At 42.7% G+C, this 21,323-nt stretch overlaps 1 protein-coding gene across 1 annotated transcript in view; it reads left to right on the top strand.

The window, feature by feature from the left end:
• LOC137874600 (glucosidase 2 subunit beta-like) overlaps positions 1-21,323 on the top strand; it is a 95,254-nt gene that overhangs the window by 14,013 nt on the left and 59,918 nt on the right. Inside the window, 4 exon segments of the mRNA XM_068713369.1 lie at positions 1,521-1,590; positions 5,517-5,595; positions 17,364-17,418; positions 17,421-17,449. Coding sequence (XP_068569470.1) covers positions 1,521-1,590; positions 5,517-5,595; positions 17,364-17,418; positions 17,421-17,449 — 233 coding nt within the window.

Raw genomic sequence — 21,323 nt, forward strand, 5'->3', positions numbered from 1 at the left:
TTTACGAGTATGCTGCGCTATCGCCAGGGCAACATGGGTGGATGAGTGATGGTGTCCATTAGGAGACATAGCCCCCTATATGTGCCATCGGCCTAAAGAGCCAATGTCTTGAACCTCCTTCCTCTCTATTTTTTTTTTTTTCTTTCTCCGCCCTCCTCTCTCACTTATTTTCCACATTCTACCCCACTCTTCCTCTTACCTTTTACCCCCCCCCCCCCCCCCCCCCCTCCACACGCCCCCACTCCATCTTTTTCTTCCTCTCCTCCCTTCTCCATCTATCCTCCTTATGGTTGTTTTTCATAGCTGCAGCTCTGCAGTAGAGGGAGGGATGAGACCATTTCTCTTCCTCCTTTTTGTGCACTAATTTTTTTTTTTTTTTTTTTGCGAGACAGAGACTAGAGAACGGGTTCCGAATGTCAAGCATTAGATTGGGAATAGAGCGCTGTTCAAACAAAAGAATAGGCCACTAATATGACAGATGCTGTGTGTATTGCAAGAAGAATATTAGCAAATCTTGTTTTTCCCCCTTGGCTGAGTAGAGTCAACAACAGGGTTGAAGAAGATATTTGCTGCCTCCATTCATGTTGTTGTTGACAAGAAGCGGTGTACCATCCTGCATCTTTTTAAACTTAAATCCTCAAAAAACAACATGGCTTTATGAATATGAATTCATGGTTCATTTTTGGTAAAGCTGCAGTTATGAACTGGGGTTTAGTTTTTTTTTTGTACACCCCTACAGCACACACTCTACTGTACTGAAGAAAAAAAAAATGCTAATTTCACAATTAGCTTTTCTGTGATTAGTACGGGAAGGTAATTGCGGCGGATGTGCAATTAGTATTATGTAAAGTGCTTTTCCCCAGACTTAGGGGCCAATCAGTTTGCCCCTTTACGTTCTGCTGATGATGTGGGAGATGCTTAGTGCCCGACATAAGAGAACTTCCTCTCCCTCCCACTCCGATGAATGCGATTCACAAAATGAATCGGGTTGGGGTCACATGTTCGCTGGGGGGGGGGGCGGGTAAGGAATTTTTTTTGCGTCTCCTTTTCATCTCCCTGTGAATATGAATGGAGAAGAGGGAAATCACTGTCATACCAGCCGTTACAGCACAAAGCCTCCTGATTGCATTCTGGACTCCGACATCCTTTTTTTTCTTTTTTTTCCTACAGGGAAACCAAATGGTCTTGCACAGCGTGACTGACTCCTTGCCTGATTGCCCAACCAGCTCCCCCCCCCCCCCCCCCCCCACTCCCCATATTTTTAAAACCAACTCCAACTCGGTCCTTTTCTCTATCCGCGCCTCTCAGTTTGTGTTCAGATGGATCATATTTATAGCAGTGGTTGTTGATTTAAAAAAAAAAAAAAAAAAAAGCCAATCCAACATAGCTTTGTAATGGAGAATATTGCGTCTTTGTCATCATGACTCATTGTGCTTCTAAGATGATCAGCTAGACTGTTGTGTCTTTAAAACTATCAGGTAATTTTGCATTAACCCAGATATCATTTTTTCTTTTTTTAGGTCATTTTAGACGTCAGAACAGCACAGTAAGCGGCACTTTCAAGTTACTGGACAGCAATAAAGATGGAAGGTAACAAACATGCAGATTTTTTTTCTTCGTTAAAAATGAAAACCTTGTGGTTCCAGTTTTCAAGCTCATGTTCTGCCCTTTGCTAACTCATTTCAATGACTCATGACACTATGACAACCCTCTAGTCTCTTCATGCGTCATGTGTCAGCCTTCAAATGTTAATAAGAACAGAAACATTTTGTATTAAAAACGGTGTTGGCAAAGATTTTCAGATACAAGGATCCACTGATTTTACTTTACAACCACTGATATTTCTCTACTGAAACGTTTTTTCCCCGAGGATTCTCCTCCTGCCAGGGTGAAAAGGTTTCTGTCGCAGTATTGAGATTGCTATGAAATCCAATACTAAAGAAATTCCTAAAGCATATTTGCTCTCAGTTTAGGCTTTTCTCCTCCTACTGTGCAGTTTAAAATATGTACCAGAGTGCTTGAAGGCTGGGGAGTGTGGAAAAAAGGTTGAAGGTTTCCAATTTTGCATTACATTTCAGTGTTACCGTTTTTCTATCAAATGATCTATTGTCCTTGAACAGTGTGCTTCTCCCACAAACGGTGTAGTTTAACCATTGGATACTAAAAGGAGCAAGGTTTATTGATGAATATACCTGACTTGAATCTTATTGTTAGAGCAAACCCACTTTTGAGGTGTAAAGCTTTTTCAGTGGCAAACTGGGCTGATTAGTTTATTAGCCAACGGCTAAATTTGCAGAAAAGATTAAAAGCAACTCTCCTTTAGGGTAGTTATATAGATTTATGTGTGCAAAGGTAGCTTAACGTAAAGAATAAAACCTGTGGTTTCTGTCGATGTGGATAAGGGGAAATATTTCCATGGGGCAACAGAACTCGTGTTCACTTGTAATTCTTGTAGTCCTCAAGAGAAATCCTGCTGACGCAGCAAAGTGAAACGACATTAAAAAAAAAAAAGAACCATAACGCCACCGGATTAAAAATAATGACGAATTTTTTAGCTCTCGCGTTTATAGTATCTTTTTTATTGCTCATGCTCTCAGATAAGTGGGTGTTTCCTGAGCTTCACACCGTGTGTACGCACAACACTCATTAGTTCCACCTTAACTTCGGACGCAGCGAATGCTCATCGGTCTGAGCCGAGTGCAAACTTCTACACCTGTTTGTTCTCCAGCAAACCTCAAAAAGCAATTAATTGCATTGTTTAATCTTTAAGTCCCAACAGACTCACTTGTTGTGTGTGTGTTCCCCCCCCCCCCCCCAAGCTGACTCACTAGCTGTCGTGAGCAGTGTTTAACCTCTGCCGGCATTAAAGACAATGGCATCCATTTTGCCTCCAAGCAGAGATGCTTCTCTTTGCTGGTGGCTTGCAGAAAAGCAGAGCGCGTCGTGTCCAATGAGCCCGTCTCCTTACTGCTTCTCCACTGCTATCTCCCCACCCCGACGATTCTCACCTTCCAGCACCACGCCTGGAAGAAAAAAAAATCGAAATCAATACTGCTTAAGCTAACCAGGCATATTCTCCTAGAAAGGAGGCAGGGCTGGGCATAGTAAACTGAGAGCGCTATAAAACATATGGCTGCATTGGGGTCGAAGTGCTTGTGCAGCGATTTTTATTTTTTTTTCTTCCAGGGAGCGCCATGTGCCTACTTATGCATTCCCGCGCCTGGATGTGTACCATTATTCAGCCCCTCTGCCCTGCCGATCCCTTTTCACGTTTCCCTCCATCCATCCATCCACTCCATCGGCTCCATCCCAAGCCGTGTCTCTCCACGGGGGATGCGCTTTAAACAAACACATCACTAGTGTTGAAATATCTGCAAGTGTCGCTTATTTCCACACGGACATTATTTCAGTCCGTCAGTCGATGGGATTCTGTGAGCTGGCCGTCTTGAGGCACGACGTGTATCGATGCCAGTTTTGAATAAAGCGGGAGGCTTTGTATATGTATGCTACATCTGCATTTTTTTTTTTTTTTTTTTTTTTTGTAAGGCTCCGCAGCTCACACGCCCAAAGTGTCGAGCTTGATTTAGTTGCCGTTTTGATAAATGCCAAGTCCAAAGTCACCGGTATACCTGATGCGTGCACATTTCCAGGCAATTTGCTGACATTGAACCGGATTAGCAAGCACATTGCAGACTCTTTATCTTGTACAAAAAAAAAAGAAGCTCTTGGCTTTGTCCCTAATGACACTTAGCAAAACACTACCCCGTTCTTAATCCACTCGATTGGAATTGCTAATTATCTTTAATGCAGATTCACAGATAATTGTTCTCCCATTCATACTCTGAGCTAATCTCATTTTTGTGTCTATTTAGTCACCAATAATTGCTTCACGACAAAAACGCAGCCCTTTTTTTTTCCCCCATGAAGTTGTGAATCCACTCTGACATATTCCTTCATCTATTTCAGAGTATTTCCCCTTTTTTTTCTCCTAACCTAGAACATTTAGTTAGCAAAGGTTGGTCTGAAACTTTCTGTCAGTTTGTACCATGGGGGAAAAAACACACATTGGTCATTAAGGCAGCTTGTGGACTTCCTCACCATTATTTCATCCCAAGCGCCACACACACACACACACACACACACACACACACACACACACACACACACACACACACACACACACACACACACACACACACACACACACACACACGCACTTGCGCGCGCGCGCGCAAGTGCAAGCCACTGTGCCAGCTGGCAGGCAGTTGGCAGCCCAGTGCAGGATTAACTGGTACCAGTATGCCGGCCTATAAATAGAGTCTACCAACTGCTTCAGGAAATGAACCGTGATGGAGCCTCCCAAAGGCCCCGCAAACAGGTTGTGCTTTTTATCCCCTCGTCTCTGTCAGGATTATAAGTGTATACGTGTGGAAGAGTGACTTCTCCTCCTGTTTATTACTGTCTCTTTTCAGTAGGTGTGCATTGCCAAGCACCTCCTTTTTTTTTTTTTTTTTTTTTTTAAGATGCCATGATCTATATGTGTATAAATGCCGGAGCCAGTTTCCTTTTTAGAGCCGCTGCTCTGCAGCCTCTGCGCCGCCTCACAATAGAGAGCCATTGTTTTTCTCCAGCACTTACCCCGAGCATTGATCCTCTGCAGTGGAACAAGCTCTTCGCTTTGTATGTTACCCCGCACTTCCGCTTTTGATGGACTCCCAGGGATTGATCCTGCCCATGCAGTCATTATCTCAGCTCAGTAATGTTGGTTTAGGTGGAACCTCGGGAAGAAAGACCCCCAGCAGGAAAGTGTGGCTTTAGAGGAGATCTAAGTGTTCCAGGATAAAAGGTGGCGCGTAGGATTGTGATTGTGCTTTGTGTTGTGTTGTCTGCCATGTGGAGGGAAATGGGCTGAACGGACGGGGAAACTGAGTAAATGCAATGTTGACAAATCCCAAACTTGCCTAAAGAATGAGCTCACCCAAAAAGTACAATGTTCAACTTACCCTTGCGTCAGCTGAAACACCGGCGACGCTTGTTTGCATTTCACAATATCTAGTGAGTGAGCTGGTGCTGCTTTATTCTGACGCATCCAGAGGAAAGTAGAAGTACTGACTGGTCCATTGATGACTCCAAACAGCTTCTGCACCATAGTCCATGTTCTGCGAAGCTAACCAAAAGTACAATATTATATTTTAGTTTTTCCCTCGTTGCAAAGCTGGAGTCCACCTACATCTAGTTGAAATGTTTTGCTGGCCCTCCGTTGCTCTGGAATACATGCATTGTTAACAGGTTGTGTGTTAGCTGCAGCAGTGAAAGCATTGACATGTTCATAGCAACCAATCATTTTTTTTTTAAAAACCTGCTGAAACTGAAGAATGCACATTTTTTTTTCATTCATTCAGTCAGCTCATCCTAAGGCCTTGAACTGACAAATGTATTTTTGCAAATTCTTTAGTGTAGGTGGACATTCCTGGAGACTAAGACGCTGCTGTTGTCTGTCGTTTTTTGTGTAACAGTATAACCGTGGATGAAGTCCAGGCTAAAGTGGCACTTGTCCATGATGAGGAGCGCGTTCTCTCTGAGGATGAAGCCGTGGTAAGTTGTCTTTTGTTCATACGTTTCTCTACTACAATGCTGGTGAGGGGGTGCAAGGGGCTCTGGCCTTCACTGAGGTCGTGTATTCTGGCCTGACGTTGAAGTACTTGGTTTCCCTGACGAAAACAAGTGTGTTGCAAGTTATTTGTGGTATTCAGTATATCATCCAAGTACATTGGTATACAGAATGTCCACTTTTCTATTGGAGTAGATGTCCTTTAAAGGATAAGGGAGGCTTTTATTCTATAGCCTCCTTATTGTCCATATGTCCCATGAAAACCTAACTAATCAGATATTTATTTTGTAGAATGGCTTGGTAATATCCTAAAACAACGGGACACTGTAGCTCTTAGCAAACATTACTCTAACAGGATAGAATAGTGCATTTTTTTGGGAACTATTTGTGGATTAATAAACTCTGTGTACAAGTGAGTATTTACAGTTGTGTTTGTGAGATTAAATCAAAAAGTACAAGCTCCTTATTGCACTCCACCACCACCATCAACACATAGCAGACGTATATGATCTGAATCTAATGTAAATGCTTTAAGATATCCAATATTTACCATATACTCAAGTCGCTTAATTCAGCATTTTTCAGATTTGCCCAAAAACAAGCTGATCCACATCTTCATCTGCCTCCTCTGTGGTTTTTGTGTCTTGCTTGCGTTGGCTGTCTGTCTGCCGGGTTGACTGTTTTCTCCTCTCGTACAACAGGGTCCCTTCCAAATTCATTTGAATTCTGAACAGGACGAGCACAGTTTCCCCAACAGTGGTTTCCCCTCAAGCTGCAGCGTGTGAGAACGCGGCTGTCGGTTTCACTTTAAACTTGTTGAGCGTCCCTCTTACCAGGCAGCACATATCAAAATCTCTGGCTGTAAACAAAATGGCTAGAGCTCAATTTTTCCGCTTCTTCTCGCTGTTCCTATTTTCTAATATAAATGCCAATTGATATGCGCACTCATACACTCCCGCACAAAAAAGGTCAGTTGGGTTTTCCTACTTCAGGGCAGGAAAAGTTCAGCATGTGAGTATGTTGTCACATTGCTGAAAATGTGTTTACGGAGATGTTCAAATGTTTTTTTTTTTCGCAAATTAAGTTTACTGTCAGGGGTGACGAAGTGAGTCTTGCATTGGCTTGCTAATTTTAACGGCTCCAAAATGTCTAACGAGACAAATGTTGTGGCGTTATATATATGTTATGCGTGTATGAAACAGACAAATCCGCAGCCGCACCAAAGCTGTAAGCAACATGACAGACTGCCGGATGATAAAAAAAAAAGAAAGAAATCCGAATTCATTTATTTCTGCCGGCTAACGTGAAGACACTCCTAATGAATTCAACTGCATCCGAAGCAGATGAATCGGTATGAATATGCATGAGTGTGAAAATGTGCACTTAACTGCAACCACAACAAACGGCGATCAAGCCAGGCAAATTAAACAGGGCGCCATTGACAGTAGTTAACATGTAATTTGCATTAGAACTGACGAGCGTCCCCGTGTTAGCACCTTAATCAAGGTCCAAGGGCAGCAGCAGTTGTACCATATGAGAAGTTAATTCTGTGCACTGGGAGGGATTTAGAGAACCACTTTTTTGCTGTATTAACTCTTTGCTGTCACCTCCTGTGCATTTCTATTGTCGAAAATACATTTTCTGATGACTTTAACCTTGCAGTTATGCCCTGAATCTGTGCGAATCCTCTCAGGTTGATAACAAAAAAAACAACAAAGTTGTTGAAGATAAGTTATTCTCTCGTCAGTGCTCAGTTGTAATGTCTGAAGACCTTGATTACTCTTCTTCTGCCGCACTCGGGGATAAGGCTGCGTATTATTTTTCCACGCTTATTGAATTTGTGTTATTTTCACACCTTTTTATTACCCCTCCCCTGCTTTTTTCCTTTCTCTTAAGAAGCTTTTGGCCGCCACAGGAAAAATTTAGTTTCCACTTCAGCGGCCCAGATAATTCAAGAGCAGAGAGGATTTTCAGGAGAACATTTTGATGATCAAAGGAGGCGCTCCGTTCGGGAGGATATTCTGATGCGTCTCTCCCTCAGTATTCCATCATTGTGTTATAGCCCTCCATTCCTGTAGAAACCACCGTTAATGTAGATTCAACTTTATTCCGCTTTAAGAAGGTAATCACGGGGATTCGAGAAGAATGTCTTGTCCAACAAATTGCACCATTCTTGTTGAGTTGTCTCCGTTTTCAACACGGCACAGAGACCTAAACTGATATTTTAATACTCAAACTGAAGCATTTGCACTAAATTAGCTCTTGCAAAAGGAGGACTGTCCTCTCTTTTGTCAGTAACCGCAGTACAATCCACTCTCAGGAGCGCTGATGGGTGACCGAGCTCGGACTATAACTATGTGCTGGTGAACAGAGCTCGAGGAAATTGCCTTCTTCTCAAGAAATGGGCATTTGTGCCGAGGTGAAATTCACTTATCCATCTACTACCCACTCGCCTCCGTTCAAAGCCCCTTAATCAGTCGAGCAGAAACCCAGAGTACACTGAATATCGTTTTTCCTTTGAACAGGCGAACAAAATGAAAAGTCAACCTTTTGGTGTTCAAGCATCTTTTGGTGGTGATGGTGGAGAGCAAAGATGGTTGGAAAAAAACCAACATTGCTGTAGGAGCATGGGAGGTTGGGAACTCCCCTTAACAGCTTCTGGGTATGTAAATCTGGCTTTTTTTCACTGTTTGATAATATTTGCTACACTCCAGGGGTTCCAGAAGAAGAGCTGTCATTAGTTGGTAACGAGGCCGAGAGGAAGACAGCAGAGCTGGGATGTAGTGGTGCATGGACAAAGGGAATAACTAGCTTCCAGAAATCCTGTATGCTAATGGGGGGGGGGGGGGGGGGGGGGGGGGGGGGGGGAATGGAAAGTCACATTCACAGGTCATTTAATCTCTTTGTTTTGTCATGGGCTGGGCCTCTGGTGCTGTTTTTCTGCCTCGCTCTCTCGCAGAAACCGTGAGAGATCCTTCCGTTCAGAAATGAACAATTCTCATCTGCCTCCAAGAATTTCCTTTCTCATGCATTTTGTCGGGTGGGTTTGTAACGCTTGCAGTGACTCTAGGATTCAATGTGTGTGTTCTGATGAGAGCTGTGGCTCTGGATGGGACTCCAAAAGCGCGTTTAACTCTCTGAAATCTCTTTTTATTTGGAGCCAAGTAGGCTCTTACGTCAACGAGTAACCTTGAGGTTCGATACGCGCAGACCTAAGCTGCACTTAAGATTCCCGTCGTACTGAACTGACGAGGGATATGGGCCGTGTCACTTTACAGTGTATGCACAGGCTTGCGGATTACACGGTAGTAAAGGTAAATCATACACAGCGTACACTTAATGATCTCAGTAATTGAGATGGTAGAATTAGGCATGTGCAGGCGAGCAGAATCGGAGTAGTAAACACTGGTTTTGCATATCTGTTTGTGTATTCCAACGAGATTATCGTCTTGTGTTTAAAAGCCTGCTGGGTATATGTGGCCGGTGGGCTGAGGGCAAAAAGCTCCCCCCCCCACCCCCCCTCAGTACCATTCATCACCTCCCATCACACGTGCCGTGTTTTTTGCTCCCCAGCTGGAGTGCTTTCAAGCTATATAATGCGAAATGACAGGCTGAAACCAGAGGTGGAGTGATATGCGGTTTGTAGAACTGAGGTAGGGAAAGCTGACCTGCTAAAATTCCCTGTTTTGTGTCATGTTCTGTTGAGACAGGAGGAGGAGGAGGAGGAGGAGAAGGAGGAGGAGGAGGGGTTTCAAAGAATGATTTGGGCGGTAACTGTGAAAGACTTTTTAATTTTTTTTTATTTATTTGTTTCAGGCGGCACACCTGACACTCCTCAATCTCTCGCCTTGCCCTCTTCCTCTGCACTTCTAATCTCCTCCGCACTCGTCTTTTGTTACGTAACCGCGGTGATTGGATGCGCTCGAGGTTGCACGGGGTGGCACCAGTAATGGAACCAGCGGGGGGGGTCAAAGGCAAGAGAGGCTCGGAGCAAAGTGAAGAGGCATCGTTTAATGCTCCTCCATGCCCCGAAAAAGGTCTTCTATCAAGAGGTGTTTTATTTATCTACCTATATGTCTATCTGTTAACCTACTCTGTCGGCTTGTTCTGTACTTACTTTCTATTTACAGTTTGTTTCTCAGCAAAATGTTCTTTTTATAAGTCACGTAAATAGTGACGTGTAAAAAAAAACAAAAAAAAAACGAACTTGTCAGACTTAAGGAAGTTAAATCAGCCAGCTGTGTTTGTACCGCTTTGACTCCATCGCTGCAAATTCTGTCTTACAAGCTGCACTGACAAACCAGCCTTAAAGCGAGCTCAAGGCAATCGTTTGTATTCTTATCAGCTCCAACCACTTGACAAATACTATTGATGTTGCTCCTGTGTAACTGCACCTCCCAAGAACAGGCTGCACACGCTCGGCAATGAGCAACGTCCAGTAGACATCGGTTTCCTCTGTGGCGATCCATGCCAGGGCTTCCCAGGTGAATGCATTGATCAGTGACGTTGTTCTGTGTCACAACAACGGAAAGGAAGTTGTAGCAGCGGAAGCAGTCTTTTAAATATTGCCCTTTGCTTTTCTGGAACATTTTAGAGGGATTATTCTTAAGTTATGCTCATGACAGAAAGTGGATAATCGGCTTATTTTATGTACAAGCATTTTTATTTTTTTTTTAATTCTCAAAAGTCAGTATCGCAGTGTTAAAGTCGTAACCCTAAAAATTCCAGTTCTGGTTAATTTGGCGACACCTGTGGCTACTTGTCGTAAGAAGAAGTGCGGTTTAATACTGCAGCGAAATACTCGAGCAGCTACTTTGTCGGGAATAGAACAGAGGAGTGCTTGAAGTTAAAAGCCACCCGTGTTTCGCCAATTACATGCTCTTAATGCGGAGCAGCAGCAGCAGTACAAAGGTTTGGGCGTTACTACCTGTAACTGCATACAGCTCCGATACGGCTGTTTGAGAGTGTACAGTAAACAGTGAGGCTGATGTAACATTTCCAAAAAGTGTGTTTGCTGTATTACATGCTGCATAGTTTCCTGTGAAGGCAATTTCAATCCAGTGCAGGAATAATACAAACAAAAATAAACAGAAAGTAGTTCCCTGGATTAGCTCTGTAGCTAACTGAATGTATCTATGATAAAGAAAAATAATTTCCCTTTTTAAATAAGAATCGTTTTCAGATGTTGACGATATTTCAAAAGCATGCAGGTAAAGAAATCAAACTGCAACTTTATTTTTTTTTGTGATGTTTTGCTCCGATTAATTTATTTCACCAACATAACTTTGTTAATCAATAACCCTTGATATGACAGATAATCAAAATATTCTACTGAAAATAAACGATAATATAGTATTATTAAATCATCTCACATGCTGCTGAACTGCATTTGTTTACAGCAGAGTTCTGTATTTATTATTATTTAAATCTTAAGTCACATCTAATGTCCTCTGACCCTGTACAGACCACTGGTTCCTGGAAGAACATGTTGTTGAGGAACCTCACATCCTTTGTGTCAGAGCGGTTGACGTGTTTTGTGTTTCCATGGTGACCCCACCCTGCAGCTCATAAGACATTAATGAAAGCGCTCAAAAGGCCGCGGGGGCACCAGAACAGCGTCCTCAACGTTCCAGCGATCGCGGGCGCTCGGAGTGAGTTACACAACCCGACGTTTCGCCCCGAGAACGTTTCCCTCTCCCCATCAACTCTGAGGCTTTGGAGACCGGCAAAGATTGGGCTTGCTAGCAAAGGGATGACACACGGAATGACAAAACTCCTGTGTCTGTCTGTCAGGCTTGGTCTTTATCCGACTGACATTCGCTGGCTCAGACTCTTCCAGGCTCTGGAGAAGCCAGGGATAAGAGTCAGACACAGATGGCTTTTTCTCTCGCAATTCTGTCTAGAGCAAGATTCAGAGGGGGGAGAAGAAAAAAAAAAATTGTTTCCAAACCTTCATCCTGTTTTTACAGACTCTCTGAAAATATAATTGCCTCTACAAACATATAAGAATCCAGTGAGTCTTCACATGCTGCAACGATGTGTCTTTTTGTACCGTTTTTGTCTTGCCGGGCTTTATTCTTTTTTTCTTTTTCTTTTTGTCTGTGCTGACCCAACCTATTGGTGATCAAGGCGTGATGGGGCTGTTACTTCAGCAGAGATATTTCTTGTCCTTCCGAGTAAGTTGAAGGAACAATGCAAGGAAGCCTTTTGTGCCATTTTAAAACTGATGAGCCAAAGCCAGCGTGAAGGAGGAGAGGGGAGGTGTAGGTGTTAAATTGATTGGCGCGAGAAAAAAGCATCTGCTTTGCAATAGCTTAACGGTTGCCTCAGAAGCACGCCTGCCATTGTTTCCCAATAAGGATACCCACTTCTGTGTGCCGAGGAGTGTCTCCTTCAGAAGACGTGTGGAAGAGGGATAGAAATTGTTACATAAGAAGCATTTAGAGACAAATTTCTTTTCTTTTTCCCGCAGCTTTCCAGGAGCTTGATCCATTTTCTTCTTCTTCTTTTTTTTTTTTTTCTTCTCTTAGCCGCCTCATCTTCTTTTCTGTTCTCCAGGTAGTTCAGAGCTACTGCGTGGGCAGGGAACAAAAGACGGCAGATACAGGGCCGGAGTCGGCAGCTGATCCAATGACAGAAATGGCACCGATGCGAGAGGGTCCCAGGTGTAGTCGTGACTCAAGTAGCACTCCAATATAGGGGGGGGGTTGTGTTTGAGGGGGCAAGGAGTCGAGAAAGTAGCAGGGTGCATCATGGGAACTTGCGTCCTGTGTGACAAGCTGCCTGTTGTGTGCATGCTCCTTGACAGCAGGAGAAGCAAAGAGACAGCACACCTGACCCCTTTAGACCTTCACCAAAGTAAGACGGGACTCAGATTTCTCTCACTGAGCAGCAGTGGCATGACTGTGCCCCTCTCCTGTCTCTGCATTTATTTCAGTAAACTCGGGTCCAACAGTTTGACGTCACTGGTGTTCAAATACCTGAAGTGTTTGCTGACTGGAAAGGCCAAAATGCTACGAGTAGATATTTTTTGTAGGCCGACTTTTAAATATCTGTTGATCTGCATCGGCCTCTTAAACAAAAAAAGTGTTTTATCAGCAGAATTCCTATGCAATACCAACAAGCAGAACACTACAGTAGAAACTAACTTAGATCTGAAATAATACATGCTAGCTTACCTAGTGCTTGTCACTGGTCAGGGATTGGTTTTAGCAGAGCAAAGAATTCTTTATCTCGATTTAAACAAGGCCTTGTTTCCCTTTTTAAGACGAGCCATAAACATTTTCCTAGATTTTTTTTTTTTCCAAACATAAGGTCAGGGTGTGACGCATATTCAGGGAAAATCCATAGTGTGGTCAGTTAAATTAAAATGGTCCTCTATCAGTTCTTGTTTACTAAACCCAATTGGTTTTGATGCCTGGCTGAAATGTGCTATGCGTACATGCATATGTTGTTTGCCATCGTCACTCAGAATCAGTTGCTTTTTATGTGGAAGAAATCCAGCCAAATGACAAACTGCACGTGTGATATTCAATGTATAGCCGACTGCTATTTTTTCCGCCCTTCTTTCAAGTCTAACCAGCTAATTAGTAAAGCTGTCAATCACACATCAAAGGCGACACCCAAGGAAGAGCGCAATTCCATAATCGGAAAAATGTTCCTCCCTTTTCTCCCAACAATTATTCTTCAATGAAACTATTACAAACCCTGAAATTATGTTGATTAAAATACAACTGTGTTTCTAATAGTTTTTAATGGGAGCCGTGGATCAGCAACATCGACCGTTGGCGCTTTATTTTAATGTGCTGACGGCTGCTCATTACCGTAAACGTCAGAGATTGTAAATAATGCATTTAAAGAGTTTGCCCTTTTTCGCTGTATGCTAATTGAGCATCACATTATTTCCTGAACTGAAACCATCATTTTTGCAACATACGCTAAGTGACGTAAATAACACTTGGATGCTGCATCTCTACAGTTGTTTTATGTCTACGGTTAAACTAAGAACCTGATCATGTTCATGTTCTCTGTGTTTGCTACACAGTGCGTTTCTACGGGTTGTGGTTGTGTAGCTGTGCACTTAAGTCAGGATCAGTATTGTTGTCACTCTGACGCCATCCCTTCCTGCTTCTTTCCCTTTTCTCTCACGCACTGCCCTCACTCCGTCTACCGAGTGACATTTATTAATTAAATATGTGTACTGCCGCAGGATGTGCCTCCCTTTCCACTATCTCCAGACACTAATAATTACATTGGCATTTAGCTCCGTGATAAGCCGACCCTATGGCCTTTATGAAATGTTCCCTGGGCCCGGATACTGAGCAAAATATAGACTGATGTGATGCTATATATTGATCCAGTTGCCTGTCTCGTCGCTTTCATCTTAAGAAAGGAGGCCGTGTTCATTAGCATGGTTAAATAATCGCAACAACACCTGATTCTTTTACATCATTAGAGGCTGAAATTGAGCTTTGCTGGAAGGATGCGGTAGGTGTGCTGTTTAATTGGAGTTAGAGCTGATAAGTTATCGCAGGGATCATTTTAATCTATGAAAGACATTTGTAGCCTTTAAGTTTAAAGACGAACTTTAGGACTCCATTTGAAGTTTCATTGGAGTCCGAGTCTAAAAACAAAGAATTTTATTCTCCCTTCAACTGACATACAGAACGCTAAGATATGTACAAGCAGGAGTTTGAATAAGCAAAGACATGAAGGATAAGCTGCTCAGTGTTTCCCTTTTTAAGATTAGGCCTCTGCAGATCTGAGTGAAGTTAGCCAAAAAGCTTTATGAGTATTAAGTTTGCTTTACCTAATTACTTTGCCTCACGTGGCCTAATCAGGCTGCTGCGTTGCAAGATTATGTGGTTTATCAGCTTCAGGGATGTATCAATGGATGCTTCAGTCACAATTACTGTAATCATGCATTTAGTTTGTAAAACGCTCAACTTGTTCGAAATTTGCTGCAAATGTGAGACAGTTTCTTTCTTTCTTTTTTATCTTTCACATGACTCAGGTCGTACTTCTTAGTCCGAAATCTAGTTTTCCACTGCTGGGGTTGAAGAATGCCTTCATTACAAAGAGCAGCGTGGAGCAATCACTTCAGGTTTGCCTGAATAATCTCTAATCACCAAATTAAGCTGGAGGTTTGAGTCTCACTTGTTCCAGAAAGGCCCAAACTGAAATTACCACGGCTTCAGTGAAAACCACTTGGGCTTCAAATTGGGCCTTTGTGGACCCGGGGGGGGGGGGGGGGGGGTATTGTATGTACCTTTCAGGTATCGGCTCGGTTGCCCAGTGTTCTTGCTGCCTTGGGAAATCTGCCACTGACCTTTTTATTATTTTGGTTGATGTTCCTGTCCGTGTCCGTCAAAGGGCTTGAACGGGGATCACCAGCGACGACTTTCCTCTCTGAACAACATGCTCTCCGGCTGTATTTGTATCGCCGGGTACTCGACTGAGGATAAAAGCTCAAAACGAGTTGACAAAGATGCTTAAATGAGGCAAACTGACAAAAGTAGCTGGCAGCTTTATTACAGATGACTTTCAGCCCACGCAGGTGTGCACATTCAGTAAGCACACGCTTAAAGCACACGACGTATGTGCTTTAATACCGTAATATCTTCAGTCGTGTGGGATCATGGTAATGGATGTCTCATCTTTTTTTGTTTGTGCCGTTTTCACATATTTGCAAGGTGCATTTCATAACTAGAAACCCAATAATCTCTTCCCAGGTAGATAGAAGTGGTGTTTGTTAAACCGTGCTTCTGGGACTAGCTCCATCTATCAAATAACATAACGCAGTATGTAGCGATGTTATTTGATCTTTCCTCTCTTTCCTCCCTCTCGCTGAAAGGGCAATATCTCCGCATCCTGTTATATCGGCCCTCGTGTTAGTTCCACTAAATCAACTGTGGAGCTTATTTGTCGGAATTGTTGTTGAATTTTCTCATTACACGAGTCAAGTCTCTCAGAAATTGCAGTTTAGATGCAGTTTGAAGACTAACTGGGCTGCCTGCTACATAAACGTGATGGACACTTAATGTGCAATGTACCCACGAGACCACATCCATATAACATCTCTTAAAGTTAAAGTTCTGTTTCAGGGTGGAGACCAATTCTGAAGGATTTTTCACTTTCTTTTCTTGTCTTCACCTGCAGTTGTAGCAATTTGGTTTGCAAACAGCCATGTTTCCCCTCGTGGTTAGCCAGACTTTGTTTTGTTCTTATATTTTACAAATGGACAAAGTTGAAGCTCATCACAGTTGTACACCGTGGGAGTGGAAAAAGGATCACATTAGTTCCCCAATCGTCCTTTTCTGAACTGTTGGCAGAGATGATTTATTTAGATTGATGTAAAACGGTTGTATTGCTGAAAACCAAAAGTCTAACGCTTGAATTTACTGAGCAGAGTAACAAACTATAGTACAGGGCAGATATTTTCATGATCAATTAATCCGGCTATTGTTTTTTTTAATTAATTGTCGTCACAATTATTGAGCCCCATGGCGACGTCTTTAAATTTCCAGTTTAAGATTTTTCAATTTGAAACAAGAACAACGGCAAATCCTTCCAAATATTTGACATTTCTGCTTGTTAAATTAAATCACAAAGGTCGAGCTCAAGATAAAGACAGAATGCTGCTTTCCAAATGGTGAACTTTGGCGGTGTTCAGCTCCTTTCCGCTCGGCGCACACGGCACATCTTGTACATAACAATAACACATTTCAATTTGGCTTCAGAAAGACGACCTAAGCACAAAATAACTTTTTCTCACCGCACACGTCCAATGTGATTCACAGCACCTGCCTTCCGCTACAAATGTCCGACTCCACAGTCGTGTTTATTAGCTTAGCTTAATTGTGCATAGTATTTAAAGGTCACTGCCTGCTGTGATACATCGCTGCCAAAAACGGTTTCCCGGGGACACCGTTTCAGATGAATACACACCGAAAGCTGCACCAGCTTCCACCCCTCCGTCCCCGTCCTTTACCTCCCCACGTGCGGCACATTCGGCTGTTGCAGGCCGTGCACAAGGTCCTGTGACTGATGGGCGTCCACTGGTACGCGTCGCCTCACTGACTTCCATTTCAGCTGGCAAAAGGGAGCAGATTAATTCGCTTGTCAAATTTCTCCTTTTTTTTTTTTTTTTTCCTTCTCTGCATGGGTTTATTCAGATCGGAAGAACGATGTTTGTCCTCCAGTGAATTCAAACATGTAGCATAGCTGTATAAGTACAACCTACCCGGTGATTAATGCCATTTGACTTCTATAAGCAGTAAACTTCCTCCGTTTGGCTGTAAAAATCTGATTTAATGAGAGAGTGACTCGAATAGATAAGCAGATATGGCAGCGGGGATTATTGGGAGGGGAGCTGAATGGAGAGATGGATGATATGCAGTTTATCAGTTATACAATGCACTTTTTACAAGACCGTACCTGTGGGGCTAGAAGGCACTAAGCAATAGATGCGGGAATGCGAGCTCGTGTGCATTTTAAGATACGTGTCAGAAAGTATACATGCTTTCGAGGAGACGTGTACTCTTAAGGCGCGGGTTGCGTATTGGGTTGTATAAAGAATTTACAAGAGAAGAGAGTCTGACATGTTGAGTGCTGTAAAGCTGCAGAGGCTCTGTTTGATTTGTATACTGTGTATGCACATTGATTTAGTTTGTGTGCTATTTTAACATCTGCTCAGTTACAGTATTTATTAAAAGCATATTAATAAAATGACTCTTTCCCTCTCACCCTCCAGGCTTTGTTGGGAGGAGGCTATCAGATGGATGTCACCAAGTTTCAGCACACACTCTGGACGTCCTGACGAAAGGAGACAGTGTCAAGGTGAGCACCATCATTCCTCATTCTTCTTCAGGCCGACTACATTCTTCATTCACTCCTTCATTTCCATACTCCATTATGTTAGGTTCCCAGTTGCGCTCATCTTCGTAAAACAGGTGTTGGTGGGACCGTGGTGACGTTTTGGTAGTGGCTTCTTGTGGGTCTCGTGAATGTGGGAACATAATTCTTCAACGCTGTGCAGGGGTGTCGTTGGAAAACGTTCGAGAAGATGATTATGTTCATCATTGCAAATGCGTAATTCCAAAAATAGTTTCCTCTAGTCTGCCTCTGTCCATTCCTTCGAGGGGCTGTCTAGACGGCTTGTAGTTGGTAAAACAGCGTTTTCTTATTTTTTTGTCCGAGCATTTGATCAATGGATTCCTGTCGGGATGTAAAAATGTCAATCAATGTAACAAAACATGTTCTAAAATACATCACCTAGCTTTAATTGACTATGTAAGGGCTGATCATTGATCCCTTCCTTCATCAGATTCAAATCCTCTCAAACATTTCCCCGTCTGTGTCATTTTGCTTTCATCCATACCAAAAAAAGCCTCTCCTCTGGCTGTTTAAAAACGGCTTCCTAACAACGGCTGGGGTAGACGTACATAAGAAAATAAAGCACGGTATCTTCACTGACTGCGCAATGACCTCCAGGAACAATGTAGAGACGAGAGAGAACCTAGACGATGAGCACAAAACGAGGACAAACTATATTCCTTTAACCGAGATGTGCAAAAGCTTGATTACTCCAGAGTTGTAAAATGTAGCCGCTGGTGATTTTGAAGCGGTGACGTTCTTCTAGTTACCTCAGTGTGATTAGATTTACGTCATGGTTCTATGCTGCTTTGACAGCCTCAACACAAATAACCTCATAACGCTGTACTTTCCCCAGTCCGTGCTAATTTAGAGTCCCTAAGCTGCCGGCGTCTTCCCTTCCGACCACAGGTTCTTATAAACCACATGTTTTCATCTCAGGCCGAAAAAGAAAATGTCCGCGCCGCTCTCTCTCTCTCTCTCCCCGTCTCCTGAACTGAGGACACGGAGAGTATGAGATACCATCCTTTCATTTCCGCTCTCCCAGATAAAAAGATGAGACGGGAGAGTACGAAAGTGAGGCCTATCGCTGGGCAGCAGTGATTGAGTCCCTTCGCTAAGCCACAGCGAGGATCTGCTCAAATAACCCACTCTGCCGATAAGAAGCCAGTCATTTCCATAGACAAAAACACATCGGGGTTCAGATTAGATTGCACCCTCCGCCTGGCTTATCTCAGTGTTGCTCCATCATAGAATGTGAATATAAGGCAAACTCCTGTCCCCCGTCTTTTTAACGAAAACACCCCTGAAATATATCCACTTGAAATGGAACGGTATTATTGTTGTTGGCAGTAGCAATGGTAGGAATGGTTTCAATTTGATTCGATGTCCACATTAACTGCTGCTTTTTAAGAAATCAGTTTAGAATGAATCCAGGTGCATTTTCTGTTCCAGGTAGAAGCTTTTATTGCTAGCAAGGTTATTTTTTTACATTTCTCTCTTTTCTGACCTAGAAGAAGAAGAGAAATCTCTGTTAAATAATAAGCGATAGAAAACAATTTAAAACCAAATCAGAAACTAACCGTGGAATAATTCTACATGAAAATGCTTCTTTTCTCCAAAACGCCTTGAGTTCACTTTTCATTCAACCCGATCTTTACCTTTCCCTATTATCCAGTCAAATAGGCATTGGAAGGCTCAGTTGACGGAGGTGTCCAAACGTGACCCCTTGAGGTAGATGTTCATTTCCTGTGAACCTTTTGTACTTGTACTTTTACTGCCCTTTTTGTTCAGTCAGTATTTATCCTGTACAGGTTATTATTTTATGTATATATGGCCATGGCTACAGAGCAAGTAGGTGCTGAACAGCTTGGTTGTTGGAGGGGAACTGTCGTATTTGTAAATGTGAACATTTTGCGGCACATTTCAGCTCATTGTGTGTTTTTAGGTGAGGACAGGTCGGTTGTGGATCAGTGTACTCGGGTCTTACAGATACAGTATGAAGGTTTGATGCAGTACAGGCTATGATAACACATCTGATTTATACTACTGCAATGCTACTGTTATTACTTTAACTGTTTTGTTTTGTCCGTCTTTCACTCTGCTGGTGATTTATTCATCATTATATGCAAAAGAACCACCAACCAGCTTGTGATGAATGTTAAACATTTTTATCAAGCAATCGTAAGCTCTGCCTCTGTTGCTGCATGAGACGTGTCAGCCGCTGTATGGCAACTCATGTATATTGTCGCGTATATTGTCAAGGAGCCGTGAAACACTATTCACTGCCTGATCAAGCATCTCCGCTGCGTCCGTTACGTTTTCGGCCATATGTTCGGTTCACTTGTATGTGACACCATTCTTTGACTCGTCTTGAGATCCCTAAATCATAAAACGGATCACGAAAAGAGTGTATTCTAGAATGTGCTGCATTAATGTGGATGTAGCTTCATAGCTTTATACGAGTCTTTGATAATAATAATAGGTACTAGTGCTTGATACTTAAATCTTCCTCTAAAATCTTCCTCTATAAACTCAGACGTTTGACATTTCACAAATTTCGTGAAGTTTTAGTTTAGTTTATCAAATTTACTTTAAAATGAACTCTTATTCAAAGTTGACTAGATTATGGGTCAATAAATTTGGTCAACAAACGTCTCTCACTCGTTTTGTTGTCTGTTGGCTGAAGTCGTACTGGAGAGCATTTATGCTTTTGTTCCTTTACAGTTTCTTTGTTACCTTGGCAATAGTTGTGCAGAACCAAATAAGCATGAATAAGAAAAGGAAAGTCCTCCGGTTTGTGTCCGTGTCCCTCCTCAAAGCCGCAAACCGGGACTTCAAACTTAGTAGTGTAGATGGAGCAAGACTGGTAACAGATTTTGAACTTTTCACACGGATACAATGGAGCGGGTCTAATTACTGACACCTTCTGCACAGTAGCTGCGGCAGCTAATGGCGTTTTTATTTTTCATTCCACACTTTCATATCACATTTCGTCCGAGCAACCGAGGCCGTCACGAATGCAACGGTCGTGACCGTGGTTTCTGTTTCAAAAGCAAACATTGTTAATGAGTCAGTTCCTTTCTCATGCAGCCTAATTAAGAGCTAACTGAGTCTTTTAAAAAAAAATAATTATATGACATTCACTCGCCCTCCCTTGTCTCGCCAAATTACAGCTGGCCTTAGTTACAGTAAATAATGTGAGTGATTTGTTGCGGCCTACCCAAACGTTGTACATTGAATTCCTTCTGCTTGGATGTGTTCCATTCTTTGCTTTTGTAACCTTATAAAGAGGCCAAAACAAATCCGACATCAAGAGCATTTTGGGGACTCTCCATTAATCGCGGCACATTTGGTCTCCCTCCCCCCCTCGCTCTCCTTGCCTTTTTTTTTTTTTTAAGCAAAGACAACTGAATGAACTGGTGAATATTTCATGGTGTACATTGCCTCAGTTTCACCGTGTCGAGCAGGAAGAGTGGCACGCAATGACGACTCACCCACATGCCGGCGACGGCGAGGAGACGGCATTTCTTTTGGGCCCGTCTTCCTGACACGCCTACTCCTTTTTTTTTTTTTCTCTTTTCTCTCTCTCCTGTTTTCCTTCTGTCGCAGACAACAGCTCTTTCGGGCAAGAGTCTGGCGGCTGACTATTTAGCTGTTACTTAAAATTTTTAGTATGACTACAGAACTTCTGCCGATCCATCTGATGCCGTTGCAAAATGCCAACATATGGGCGCAAATCTGTTTTTGCACAGACTGCAACAATTATCGCACTTAATGATCTGATTACATGCTTTTAAGATCTTACAGGAACTTTTTTTATGCTTCTCTTGCCGACTTC

This window comes from Cebidichthys violaceus, unplaced genomic scaffold, assembly GCF_023349555.1.
Source record: "Cebidichthys violaceus isolate CVI_PGR_0920_01 unplaced genomic scaffold, fCebVio1.0.p SCAF_19, whole genome shotgun sequence".
In the NCBI taxonomy this organism is placed as follows: domain Eukaryota; kingdom Metazoa; phylum Chordata; class Actinopteri; order Perciformes; family Stichaeidae; genus Cebidichthys; species Cebidichthys violaceus.